The sequence below is a fragment of the Pleurodeles waltl genome, chromosome 9 (genome assembly GCF_031143425.1).
Source record: "Pleurodeles waltl isolate 20211129_DDA chromosome 9, aPleWal1.hap1.20221129, whole genome shotgun sequence".
Taxonomy (NCBI): Eukaryota; Metazoa; Chordata; class Amphibia; order Caudata; family Salamandridae; genus Pleurodeles; species Pleurodeles waltl.
Genome location: NC_090448.1, coordinates 145,477,479 through 145,492,691, shown reverse-complemented (window position 1 = coordinate 145,492,691; position 15,213 = coordinate 145,477,479). Strand labels below are relative to the sequence as shown.

The following is a 15,213-nucleotide window of genomic DNA, read 5'->3' as shown; positions in this document are numbered from 1 at the left end:
CATCTGGTAATCCCCGCGATCCACAAAAAGAGACTGTCTGCGCGCCGGAAAACGACGCCCGACTTCCCCGCGTGGAAAAGAACGACGCAAGTCTGTGTGTGCTGAGCGGAAAACGACGCACACACCCCTTTTTCCACGCATCTCTTCTCCTGTGGCCCTCTGAGGAGATTTCCCACCAGAAACCAGGTACTCTGTGCTTGAAAGACACTTTATTGCTTTTTAAAGACTTAAAGACTCTTAATATCACTTTTCAGTGATATCTTTACAAATTCGTATTGCAACTTTGATCGTTTTGACCTACAATTATCCAGATAAATATTCTATATTTTTCTAAACCCTGTGTGGTGTATTTTTGTGGTGTTATACTATGGTGTTGTATGATTTATTGCACAAATGCTTTACACATTGCCTTCTAAGTTAAGCCTGACTGCTCGTGCCAAGCTACCGGAGGGTGAGCACAGGCTGATTTTGGATTGTGTGTGACTTACCCTGACTAGAGTGAGGGTTCTTGCTTGGACAGAGGGCAACCTAACTGCCAACCAAAAACCCCATTTCTAACAGTCGAGTACTACTGAATACAGCAGGCATCTGTGCAAAGAGGAAAAGCCCTAAATCCTATTTCCTTATATGAGGGCTTAATAATTTTCTGCCTTTACATGGATAAAACTTGTATTATTGATCACAATTTAAATGCATATGCTTGATAGGAATGGTAACTTGAAAGAAGCTGTATTTATTGCAACATGACTGTGCAATTCTCTTGTTCGTTATATTGACGGTAACCCTAGTGCAATAGCCTCACAATGGTGCACAGCAGCATTGCTCCACGCCATGCCCCAGTCTACTCCTTTCTACACAAATCCAAAATAGAGATTTTTCCACATCTGTGAAAGTCCCCCTATGAAGCACAACAAAGGTGGACTGCCTTTCTCCTTATACACCAACCGTTTCTGTTGTTAGTAAGTTGGAAAGTAGTCATTCAGCTAAGGGATCCTCTTACTCATCCCTGTAGCTGGAGGTAAAGTCTGACAATCCCTGTAGTTGGAGGTAAAGTCTGCCAATTCTTCTGATTATTCTTAAAGATGCCACATACTTTTATCTATCGTTGTTTTTGGAAATTCACTGAATCTATGTGCATTTTGGCCAGTTCATATACAGCAGTAATGTAAAGAAATTAGTGATATGGCCATAAAATTGGGGTAGAGTAATCAAAATGAAATGTGACAAAACAGAGTTAGAAGTGTGCATTGCATTGGCTAGTTAGACTGCCCACTGGCAGAAGAAAACCTTTGGTTGTTTTTGGATACAACAGCATACTGCAATAGAAGAGGTAGTATATTGTTTCAAATAAATGGCATTAGTTTTCAGCCATTTTTTAAAGTAAACAGGTGGTCTACTTCAGCTCCAGGTCTGCATCCACTAAGTTTCAAATCATATATATTTTCTTTTATTGCACGTTTTCTAATGAAAAGCAATACATGATTGTTTAGGTAGTGCACCTTTTGTAAGGTGTGAGTCGGATAATTTAGTATTTATGCTACTTTGCAGTCAATATTAGAATTGTGAATATCTTTGTTAATCAATGCTCAAATGAAATGGATAAAAAGGTGTAGATAATGTTGGAATTGCCTTATTTTGAAGAGTCTGATGATGCTATGAAGTAAGATCGTCTGGTGTTCAAAGCGATAGCACTGGACAAGTGCTTCATTCCTTCTCAGTATTTCCAAAGGATCTAGAAGGGTGCTTAGACTCAAATGTGATGTTGCACTTTATATATGCTTCCTGTTGCAATTGTCTAGTCCGATTGCCAATCCCCTCGCTCATTTAAGCAGTAAACACAAGAATGTTCATAAATAATTGTGAGCCCCAAAGCTAATATTTAATTTATTACATCAGTGGCAATCATGTATCTCTGTGCGTTTTGGGCATGTTGGAGAACGTAGTACATTGTTCCAAAACTAACATGAAATGAAAACTCGTCTTCCAAATTTTAGACTTCTTGAACTCATGGAGTCAAATGGACACAGTGGTGTCTAAAATTTTGATATCTGGCCCTGGCTTCCATAATCGTGAATGTATCTCATTGAGCCGGAGCGACGTTTGTGTCTAAAATCTTCCTGACGTATGCAGTTTTAAAAAAACAGTCTGAACTGTACTTAGTTCCAGTCTCATTTTTTATAATCTTGTTAAGTTAATTCTAACTGTTTGTTGATATTCATGGGAGAATGTGCTTTCTTCCTTACGTCCCTACCTGCCCTAGACAGTGAGGCAGCTGTGGTGAACAAAAACATAGGGCCTGATTAAAGAAGAGTGGCACTGCATCCACTGCAGCGTCACTTTTCTTGCGCCCCTTAGAGCTCCCCTACCATGTGCACTTCATCTTTAATGTACGGGGCATCATGGCAATAGTTAGAGAAGTAGGTTCAACATTTTTGAAGGTAGTTTGGTGCTTTGCAGAATTAGCGTCAAAAATGTTGATGCTAATCCTGCAAAGCACACTGAGGCCCATTAAAAATAATGATGTGCATCCTTTTAATGCCTGCTATGTGCAGGCAAGACAAATGCAGCAAAGAAATCGTTTTGATTTCTTTACGCCATTTTTATTTACCCCCCTTGCGTACATTATGCCTAGCACAGGCAGAATGTGGTGGAAGGGGTTACAAAGTGACTAAATGCATGCATTGCACCACTTTGTAAATCTGACACAGCTATTTTGGCCTCATTGGGCCACATTAGAATTAAAACAAAAATATGGTAATGTGGCACAAGGAGGCACTAGGCCCTCTTGAATCTGAGCCATAGACTATACTAATAGTCTGGAATTATCAATGCGACATATCCACTACTTGTAAACGTTGCAGCATAAAGCATGTATGTGAATATTTGCTTAAAATACTTCACCAGTCCTTATGTAGATACATCATTTACGCTTTATTCATTTTAAGGGTCATATCACTTACAAAACCCAAGCTTCAGGGCCCCATATTCATTAGAATTTTGGCTGCAATTGAGCTTGTTCTGTCTCAAAGCCCTTGTCAGTAGTAAACTTATTTTTGATTAACTAACCAAAAAGAATCATATTTTCTTGCTGAAGGCATCGTGATTAGTTAAATAGTTTCACGTATGTGTGAATGTGAATGGCCTCTCTCCCTGTACTGTATTTTTTTTTAATGGTTTACATTGATGAATTTTAAAACTGTGTCTCTGCAAGAACATTTTCTCATTATCTTGAATGTAACAAATAATTGTATTCTTCGTACACTGCTTTTAGTGAAATAATGGAGCAATACCATACTTGCACCTTCCTTTTCTGGATTCTCTGAAACAAAGCAATGGAAGGTGCCAGTAGGTCTGTGATTACGGAAAAAGTGTAGTTGATCCATAAAGGTATAACCATTCAGATCATCTCAGTACCGTGTTACATGTTTTACATTGCCTAAGGTGAGGATTCCTACACTTTATTTCCTTCAGTGCTTAGGTGTGCAGGGCATGGTTCTATTCAAACCAGAACACACATTTTAGACCAATGCTGATGTCATTGGAGGGAGCTTCAGGGTAGCCTGCCATTCACACTAATATGCAGAATGGCCCATTCATCCAATCAACCTAGTCTCCATGTTAATCCCTGTTAATGTCATAACAAAGCATGTCCATCAACAAGCTAGTCTTCCACAAAGTCACCACACTCCCAGTTCATCTAAAATATTATATATTTAGCATCTGCCTTCATCTCATCCAATCTGAGGTTTACCAAATGCCTTAATTCCAAACGCATGTGATCTCTGACTGTGGTCCTATATACATGTTGAAAAGGAGCGTTGATAAATAGCTTAATTGAATCAACTATGTAGAGGTGTGGTTTTCCAGAAACAGGAGTAGTTGTGGACTATCTGACTCTTCCCATCTACACCATTAACATGTTTGCATTCCCAGTTAGCCCAGTCATTTCGAGGTATGACAGTAGCAAACAATGATCCACGGTATCAAAAGCAGCTATCAGCTGCAAATGAATCACAAATGCAACCCAACTCTCATTTTCTGCTCAGAAAAATAGTCACAGATATCCAGTTAGCACTTTTCATCATGTGAGGCAGGCAACCTTCACTGATGGGTGTGCAACAGAGCTTGGTACTTCTTGGGACTTAGCAACCACTGCCTTTTATACTTTTTCTGGCACTAGGCAGAATATTGTCAATAATATTTGCAGTCGTACATGGTCAGGCTCTGACACGAAGACCGTAATAAATTAATGGTGAGGAAAGAAAAACAGAAACCAGCTTAAATCCTCTGAGGCATCCATTTACGGGACTGTAAGAGCTCTGAACGTGTCAATTGAAACAAGAAAAGGCAAATGTATGGCAAACTTTAGAGTTAGATTGCAGAGACAAATCCTAAGATTTCTGGGAAGGGGGGCTGCTAAATATGAAAGTAGATGTTATGGTGGAAAATGTTGCACCATAGGTAAAGTCCGTATAGATATAAAGACATATTGGGTATCGAAATGAGGGATACTTGAAAAAATGGGCTGGGCATTTACCACGCATGCTTCTGTATAAATTACAGCTGAAATTAAGGGGCATATTTATACTCTGTTTGCACCAAATTAGTGTCATTTTTTTTTACTCTAATTCAGTGCAAAACTAACTCCATATTTATACTTTGGTGCTAGACCCCTCTTGCACCAAATTTATGGAGTTAAAGTCATTTTTTGAAAGTGGAGTCCTACTTTGCCTTAATGAGATGCAAGGTAGGCGTTCCCGTGCAAAAAATGACTCTATGGCCTTAACACCATATTTAGGGGCATATTTATACTCTGCGGCGTATTTATACTCTGTTTGCACCGAATTAGTGTCATTTTTTTTAACTCTAATTCGGTGCAAAACTAACTCCATATTTATACTTTGGTGCTAGACCCATCTAGCACCAAGGCCCTGATTTAAACTTTTTTTGCACTGCATTAACGTCATTTTATGACACAAAAGTGGCGCAAACTTACAAAATATTGGCCCTTATTTATACTTTTTGCTGCAAAACTGCACTAACTCAGTTTTGCACCAAAAAGTTGAGCACCGGCTTGCACCATTTCTGTGCACCAGCCGGGCACCATATTTATGGAATGGTGCAAGCCGGTGCAAAGGGTAGGCTAGAGTTTAAAAAAATGACTTTAGTCGGGTGGGGCTGGCAGTAATGAAGAAGAGGGTTTAGCACCAAAAAATGGCTTTAGGCAGGTTAGAGTAAAAATAAACGACTCTAACCAGATTAGCGTCATTTTATGGTGCTAAACCTACCATGCCACATGACTCCTGCCTTAGGAAAGGCAGGAGTCATGCCCACCACCCCAGTGGCCAGCACAGAGGACAGGGGTCCCCTGGGCATGGCAATTGCACCCGGTGCCATATATGGGGGCCCATTTCAGGGCCCCCTATGGCACTTTCAAAAATAAAATGCACTTACCTGTACTTACCTGGGATGGGGTCCCCCATCCTCGCAGTCCCTCTAGTGTGGGTGGGGGTGCCCCTAGGGCCTAGGAAGGGCACCTCTGGGCTTATTCCATGGTGTTCCACCATGGAAATAGGGCCACAGGTCCCCTAAGACCTGCCCTGACCCAGGTCTTAAAAAATGGGGCAAAGCAAGCTTTGCCCCATTTTTTGACCCTTCCTCCCTCCTTTGCACCATTTTTACATGGGAGTATAAATATGGTGTTAAGGCCATAGAGTCATTTTTTTGCACGGGAACGCCTACCTTGCATCTCATTAAGGCAAGGTAGGTTTCCACTTCCAAAAAATGACTTTAACTCCATAAATTTGGTGCTACACGGGTCTAGCACCAAAGTATAAATATGGAGTTAGTTTTGCACTGAATTAGAGTAAAAAAAAAAATGACGCTAATTCATTGCAAACAGAGTATAAATACGCCCCTTAGCGTAAAAAAATGATGCTAATCTGGTCAGAATCATTTATTTTGACTCAAAACTGCCTAACGTAATTTTTTTTTTAAGCTAGCCTACCCTTTGCACCGGCTTGCACCATTCCATAAATATGGTGCCCAGCTGGTGCTAAAAAATGGTGCAAGCCGGTGCAAAACTTTTTGGGGCAAAACTGCCTTAGTGCAGTTTTGCACCAAAAAGTATAAATAAGGCCCTAAATGCCTGTAAAATATCTCTAAATGTATGTAGCCTTTCATATGTGCACATGCACACTAAGTACCTGTGTTACATTTGTTTGACAGTGACTTACCTCTTTTTGGCGTGAGTTCTAAGCTCGAATGTGAATTGACTTGTAGAAATATTTCTAACAGGAGGATAATCCTTAAGAATAGGATAAATATAAGGAAGTAAAATATACTTGAAACCATCACTCAAAGAGGTAAAAAGCAGGCAGTTGCCATTCTACTAAATATTTGTTTTCTTGAGGTCAGTGTGAGACTGTTCAATGGCACTTGAAAGACAGATCATTATGAAATGCTTGATGTGGTGAAGATCGGAACTAAATCAGAAGTGAATGTTGTTCTAAAATAATTTTTATATCGCTGTATTAATTCTCGGTTTCTAAGAGTTGCTTGATGATGATGCATTTATAACAGGCATGTACGATAAGAATTAATCTGAATAATGACATGCTTATTTTTTAAGTCAATCATGTAGGATTATATTCAGCACCACAGCGCCATACATTTGTGATGAACAAAGACTACCTGTATGAATTTTGCTTACCGAATTTTCATCATTCACAAACAAGACCTGTGGCTAGTGGGAGAGATGCGTTAGAAGAGATCACTGCAATTTATGTGCTTGTACTATGGGCTAGCCCCTCTCTCTGGCTGTAGCTGTGAGTACAGGCCACCTCCATGGTTGGCATGGTCCCTATGAGCCATATGGCCTACAGGGACAGGGACATGGGGATGTCAGCAAGTTCTTACACTTTCACTTATGTAGCTTCATTTCCATGTAGAAGCTAAACATAGGGGTAGATTGTATCTATGTTCCCAACTCTGGTGCATTTGATAAGCAGTGGAGTAAAGATACCTACATTTTTGTTAGAAGACATTGTCCTTTGCCAGCATTCAACATTTGTTCATTAAACCAGCCTGAGTCAAACAGGTCTACCACAAATCTTACCGTATATATCTACGACTGAGTGATGAAGGGGAATTTGTGCATGCCACACGCCCACATCATAGCACTGCTCAGCCCTCAACACACATTTTAGGTCAAGGGAGCCTTGCTGATTCCTTATGTTGCATGCAAACCTGAAGCAGAAATTACTCATGCACAAATTCCATTTCTAATTTTCAGCTACACGAAATTAACCTCTTTTTTCTTTCGCACTAGTGCAGATGCAGAAATTATTACATAAAACTAGTTCATTATCTTCAAAATCATGTTTTATATCATTATGCTCCACATTTTGAATTAAAGAATCCTAGTCTCTTACATTAAACTTATTTTTATTGTTAATGAAACGTCAATGAATTTACTATTGCAGAGTATACTTAGGTTTATAACTCACCCACTTTAGTCTTAATGTAAAGGGTATCCCAAACAAATCAGAAATATTTCGTTAGGAATATCGAGTTGAATTGAGTGCTCTGGTTTTTCTGTATTTATAGTAAGCAAATTTGTTCTCCTTTAATACAGAACTACCCTACGGAGGACATCAGATTACCCATTCGGTTGTATGTTGTGACATATTCACGCTATCATTTCTTTGAAACCCTGCATGTCTGGTGTGTATTTTGCAGCGGTAGGAGCAGTGCTCCATGCTGCGTAAGCTGTCAGAGAATATCCGAAATTCCATGCACGTTTTCTCTAAGAACCATTTCCAAAAGCACCGCCGTCTTTCAGTGCATGTTACTTGTTTTAAGTGGGTAACTAGAACACTTTCTGCACACTATATTACAAATGTATAACATGATAAAAAAAGTACGGTATAGTATGCACGTGCATTTAAATAAAAAATGCTTCATCAGATCCCTTTTGTCATGTTGGAAAAGATGTCAGCTTCACGCATTTCCCAGTAACCTATCACAGTAGAGCATCTGAATATTGTGTCCATTTCAAAGTCGGCACAGAGATTCATTTGAGTATATATAATATATTTTAGAGTATGAAAGAGCAAGAGAAGAGAGCCCAAGAGATGGAAAAAGATAATAGAGAAAACTGAGGGACAGAGAAAGCGTGAGAGAGCAGGAAGTAGGTTAGAATAAAAGAGAGAGTACGCGAACAAAATGGATACATAGGAAGTGGAGAAAGAAGCAGGGTGAAAAACAGAAAAGGGTGGAAAAAACGGGAATAAAATTTGGAAAAGAGAAAGAGGGAAAGAAACAAAGGAAAAAGGAAAGGAAAGTACAAAAGAGAAAGAAAGCAAGAAAGAAAGAAAAAAGATGGAGTCCAAGCTACTACCGAAAAATAACAGCAATGAAAACATTATGTGCACTTTTATAGGACATTTTTTGCTTGCTCTCCTGTCCAAGAACATAGTCGAGCTCCATTAATTATCTGCAGAAGGGCTCAGTGACAGTTAATACAAAACGTCGACGTGCACAAGGTATGATCCATTAGCTTCAGGTGTTAGAATGTGAAAGCATCCAACTAAGAGTAGCACGCCCCGTTTAGTTAGTCAAGCGAAGAACAATAGCGAGGGGCGACGTGATGCGGATCTTAAGATGCATGGAAACACACTTCTATAAGAGACACTTTTTATATTTAAATGAAACAAAAATCCAGTGAAGACAAAACAGGAAACAGTGTGTCGGTAGTTATGAAAGCCCACTCGATTTTTCAAATACCGTAGATAAAGTTCTTTGGAGTTGTCGTAAATCTATAACCCCATGTATCCATGCTTCCCCGCGAATGTTAAGCACCAGTAAACATCCCAGCAGGAAAAGAATCGCAGAGCGCGAGCCCCGCTGTGTTCATTTAAAGGGGCAAGTAAAGCTAATGCTACGAGTGGCGAAGGCCCTCTGGTGGATTGGTTAATGGAATTACTCAGCGGGCCTGTGGGGCTTTCGGAGCGCCACGTGATTTAGCGCGGATGGAAATCACGGATTTCGAGGTCAAAACGGACGATTAAAGGTGTTATTTCTTTAAATGCCTTTGCAGAAGTTGTGAATATTCGCCTTCTGCTTTGTCTATAGCACAAGCTTTTAAACTATTCTCCAGTGAATCAAATAAATAAGACTAGAATCCTCGGTATATGCTATAAGTCTACATTGTATACTGTCACATTTAGAAAATGGAGCCATCATTTACATTAAGGGTTGTTGTGGGTATGTATTATATCACCCAGTTTTATGGTATGTTTTCACATTCCCGACAGAACTTATCCATATGTCATTTTTGCATATCTACATTTATGCATATTTATTTTTGTTTTCTGGAAAAACGGAGTTTCAGCAGGTATGTTTCCACATTTATTTAACCAAATGGGCACAGAAAGTCGTATGCCCATAGGGTTTTAGAACTGCAAAGAGTCTGCAAATTGAACATTTTACACTTTTATAGCTGCTTTAGCTTCATTTGGTAATCTGGTCATTTTTAAATGTCCCCCAAGTAATCAATCTGCACATTGATTCGTCTGGCTTTTATGATTTACATCAATGAGAGTCACATGGATGCCAATTTTGTCCAATTTTCTATTTTCAAAAATAAATCAAACAGAATAACCTGTTGTTTTCCGTGTTCATGTGTAAAAATCTGTAAAAAATTAAAATTGGGGCCCTTATTTATAATCCAACGCAACAGCATGATGCTAAATTCATTGAGACAAAGGGCCAAATTTACGGGATTTGACGTAGGGCAGCGCTTCAAGTCACCTTGCTGCTCTGCCCTATGCCAAAGTGAAAGGGCAGGAATGCACTGTAATTATGCAATAAAGTGCATTCTTCTCCTTTCCCCCTTTGCTGGCACCATTTAGGTGGCCTAGCGCCAACTCAGGCACTGTTGCACCATGGTGCAAGGGTGGCTGTGTTGTCTGCAGGATTGTTTTAGTGCAAGAAGGGTCAACTTCTTGCACCGAACCAATCCGCAGAGGTGTTTTCCTCAGCACCCATGGAAAGAGGAAAAAACAAGGAGAAATAAAAATATTTCTCCTTGTTACACCTGCCCTGGGGAGGCGTAGGTGTTGGTGCATCCCCAGGTTTACAGCCTGTCACACACGCCCATGGAAAGCCTCCCTGGTGCAGAGTAAGTCAACCTAGCAACTGGCATTGCCTTGCCTTACTTCACATCTATGAGGCCATTCAAAGCCACGCAAAGTGGTTTGTGCGTGGCCTCTTAGATATTGCTAATACATTTGCCCTTCTCCTACACCACTAAAAATGATGCAACTGTTGTGCAAGCTTCTCATAAATATACCCCAAAGTTTACATTATGGCTGTTTTGTTTTCACAGATAACTATCATGTATGGATCTCAGAAATATATTCAGAAGAACATACTGCATCAAACACACTCAAGTACACATGGCATAAGTACTATTGGTGTATTTTGTTATTGTTAGGACGATTCTGAAAATATGTTATCACTGCAGAACTGAATATAACCATCATTACACCTTTTTAAATGTATAACTCTATGTGTTGAAACACTGGTAGCCAAAAGTTAAATGTAATGATTACTACTAACACATTTTGAATATTATACAATCTCTTTATAGTATGCCCTGCTGAGCAGCAACAATGAAAACAGCTCCTCCCTGCAGTGGACTAAAACCCCCATGAGCTCAGAAGCACTATGTGATCTCTGAAGCCATTTTGTGTCTTGTGGATTTCAGGATCTTCATTATGTCAAGGGGGTAACAATTTGTATTAAATTTATGTCAGGAAATTTAGTCAGTTCCATGGCCTGTGCCTGACTGGTGATATTTGTTTTAAATACAACATGTGTTTTCAATGACATTTCTAATGTCCCTTGGTCACTGGTAAAACCCTATAAAAACTTCTCTTTCCTTTTGTTGATAAAATTATTACATCCATTTCCATGCTTCTCGAAAAGTGACTGATTTGATTTGTAAACATTAGTTCAGTTGTACATTGCCAACTAATTTTTATAGTAAAACATATACATTAATTTTTGCTCTTTAATTATAAAACTATCATAATTCTATTGATACGTGTATATATTAATCATTGAAGTTATACCTACACCCTCAACAATGTAATGCACGTCACAAAGGAGACGATTGTTTTGTTATTTGACTACCTGATGCAGCACCATGCTTTAGGATGGAAAGATGTTTTATTCCATTTTGCTACTGTTCCCAGGTTTCAAGTGAAGTATTTGAGATTCCAAATTTAGCATTCCACAGTTTGATTTATGGTATCCTAAAAAGACAATTGTCTAATATAATGCAAATAGAAACTCTACTGATGTGGAGCTTGACACCGAAACGATTTGCTCCAAAGCATTTTAAAGCACACTTGTATTTCCATACAGTTCCATGATAAGAACTCTAACATCACATTGGGCAAGTGAACATGTCTAAAACATGCCAATATTAAAGATACATTTGATTTCAAGGTTCATTTGACATTTCTAGGCCTATTTCAGAATCATGAAAAGTATCATCCTAAAATATTTGCCAAAAAAAAACTAAAAAAGGACAAATATGTGATAAAAGAAAATCAAAAGACCTAGTTGACACTAAATAAAATGGTACACATGTTTTTATGTCCAGAAGATTGAATTTAGGTATAAATAACTGAATGTCACAGATGATATTCTAGCTTTCAGAATGCGCACACTTGAGAACGTCAGGATATTATTAAAATTGAACGAGCAGAAGCTTATTGAAAATATATATGCATGAATGCTATGTCAGTAACTTGTAACCACGGGGTTTGTTTCTGTAATGTTAATAACAGGTTATGATGACACAATGCACGTATGTTAATAGGCCATGTGAATTGTAATTTTCCCAGAGATCTAACATGTGAGAAACACTGGGCCTGGTTTAGAGTTTGGTGGATGGGATACTCTGTCACACACTTGATGGATATCCTGACTGAGGTATACCAAGTGCACTATATCCTATAGCACTTGTAACACAGTGGACAAGATATGTGTCACTAATGTGACGGAGTGTCCCGTCCGCCAAACACAAAATCAGGCTCATTATCTCTTATCACTTGTTTAAATTCCAATGTTGAGATTCATTTTAAGAACACTATTGGGGAAAAATACATAATTCCCTGGAACGAATGATAATATTATTTATGGAGCATTCATATGAACTATGGGGGTCATTCTGACCCTGGCGGCCGGTGACCGGTGACCGCCAGGGTCACCGACCACGGGAGCACCGCCAACAGGCTGGCGGTGCTCCCTCGAGCATTCTGACCGCGGCGGTTCAGCCGCGGTCAGAAACGGAAAGTCGGCGGTCTCCCGCCGACTTTCCGCTGCTCGGGAGAATCCTCCATGGCTGCGGATCGCGCTCCGCAGCCATGGGGATTCTGACACCCCCTACCGCCACCCGCCAGGAACAGGATGGCGGTAGGGGGTGCCGCGGGGCCCCTGGGGGCCCCTGCAGTGCCCATGCCAATGGCATGGGCACTGCAGGGGCCCCCGTAAGAGGGCCCCACAAAGTATTTCAGTGTCTGCAAAGCAGACACTGAAATACGCGACGGGTGCAACAGCACCCGTCGCACCTTCCCACTACGCCGGCTCCATTTGGAGCCGGCGTCCTCGTGGGAAGGTAGATTTGCCCTGGGCTGGCGGGCGGCCTTTTGGCGGCTGCCCGCCAGCCCAGGGCAAATCTCAAAATACCCTCGGCGGTCTTGCGACCGCGGAGCGGTATTTTGTCGGGGGTAGACTGGCGGGCGGCCTCCGCCGCCCGCCAGTCTCGGAATCACCCCCTATGTGTTTTCATACAGTGTTGTTTCTGAAATAATACAAACACAACACATTATATATGTAAGAGAAAGAATGAGTTTATTCTCACTTTATCGTGTTGTACATAACCTCACATTACCAGGTCCATAGCTAATACAATTTTGGAAACTGAAAAGCATGTGTTCAGGGGTGACAAGTGGCTATGGCATGATATTTTAACTACATTGTGAGTGATATGGTATGTGATTGGTATGGGATGCATTTATTGTGTGCCCATTTAGTACATTTTTATAATTCATTAGTAGCACAATTAGCAAATGTACTTTAATAAGGTTTACCTGACTCTAGGATGGGTACAGAATGCATTTCACTCCATAATACAAGAATAACTTTAGAAATGTCTTGTGGATCAGTCACTGTATGTACTGTACTGTAGATTAATAAAAAACTCTATCATTTTAAATTGTTCATTGCTATCTTTTTCACAAAATGTTTGAATGTTTTAGTAGAGAAAACGTATTTGTGATGCACTTATTTGGCCCCTTTCAACGAATGATGCTTAAAGGAGTGTGATAGTAAATTATATTAATGGAATGAAGGCCCCACCTCATAGTAATGTAACCTGTTTGTATTGAAAACAATATTAATGTATTTAAGGCAGCATAAAATTATTTTAAAACATTGACAGAAACAATACTATTCTGCACAACAAATTGCTTTCAACAACATATAAATAGTAATACGATTAACAACACACCACTCATATCAAAACACAACTGAGACATATATGGACCACAATGAGCAGTTCATTAACAGAGTTCTTAATAATAGGTCACAAATGTTAGATCCAAAGCAACATTAGCCTTATCCAGTATTATGTTTATGAGCCACTGCACAGTACATAGATTTTGAAGACCATACCGTGTATATATTATTGAGCAAAAATAAGTCCACAAACTCTTCAGCAAACATTGAAAAGTTAGAAAACCTTGAAACATTTTTCAATTTAGGTGCATGATATATCCAGTGTTTCAATAATTTATGAGAGTGTTATATGTAGATATGGTGCAACAGGACTCTTGGCAGACGCTATGCTTGGAGAATTGTAGACAGACCTACTGTGACGCAGCATAAAAAAGTAATTATTGTAAAATAATATGTTGCATCAATTGTTAAGCAGACATGCAGAAAGATAATCTCTGCATATGTCACACTGCAAAGCCATAGGTATCTAGCACACTATGATGTGATTGAAAATTTTCAGATGAGGTTTTTTAACACACATATCTATATATGTTTGTGTGTGTGTGTGTTGGGTATATAAATATATGTTTGTGTGTGTTGGATACTACAGTATAAAGGAGCTAATTGCATGGATGGTATTGCCAATTCATTGAGAATGAGAAATCATTGGACTGAGTATTGGATATAGCTGTTTATACATTTCAAATAATGGAACAATTCACATTATCTCCAAATGACTTAGAAAAACTGGCAATGATACTAGTTGGCGCTTTCACTGAGTTGAACTAGAAAAGTCAAGTGATGGACTATTTCATGTCCTACCACTGTATAAAATTAATAACATTGCACACAAGCATGAATGCATCAACCTTGATTGTTTTGGAATGAGTAATAGTTCATTGAAAAGTGTTTACCTTTTGAGCCTGAGGGAGCTGAAACAAAAACAAAAAAAAACAGAAAGGAAAATTAAATTAATATAATGATATTTAAAAAATAAGTTAAATGTGAAGCCTATTTTATGTGTTTTGATTCATTATATTATATTTATTTGAACTCCTATCTCATACATTTATGGATAGCAGAGTACAAGACTGTATGACAACCAAAGCTGTCAACATAATGGGATGAACACAATATAGGGACAGATGTTCTTTTTCATAACAATGCATCTTTACTGTCTCTCCATTGTCAAAGAAATTTTCCAGCAAAACTAATCACTAATTATATACCTGCAACTACCTGTTATGCAATGGATGCACTCAAACTAAATCTTAAGGGTGGACGAAAATATTCACTAATTATACACTTCCAACTGCCTGTGTATGCAATGATCACACACAAAGTAAATATAAAGAGTCAACAAAAATGTTCAGTTATTCCAAAGCCCTTTAGCACCCATTCTTGTATTATATGCAGTTCTAAAACTATACAGGCAGGCACAAGTAATGTAGTCCTATCATACGGTCAAAAAACTGCTTTGTGTAATTTGGGGCTGAAACACATCTAAAGTGGATTTTCATGGCAACCACCAAAAACATAAATAATTTTCATGTACGTCTTCTATGCTGATTTTCTAAAAAAAATAATATAATACCATCCTCTTGAATCTATAATGAACACTCCAGAGAAGTGATTACATTA

At 39.0% G+C, this 15,213-nt stretch overlaps 1 protein-coding gene across 2 annotated transcripts in view; it reads right to left on the bottom strand.

The window, feature by feature from the left end:
• Nucleotides 1-15,213, bottom strand: part of CACNA2D3 (calcium voltage-gated channel auxiliary subunit alpha2delta 3) — a 2,455,990-nt gene that overhangs the window by 926,002 nt on the left and 1,514,775 nt on the right. For both annotated transcript variants that reach the window (XM_069206447.1, XM_069206449.1), the window contains exon 14: nucleotides 14,487-14,504. In XM_069206447.1, the coding sequence (XP_069062548.1) occupies nucleotides 14,487-14,504 (18 nt within the window). The remainder of the gene's footprint in view (nucleotides 1-14,486; nucleotides 14,505-15,213) is intronic.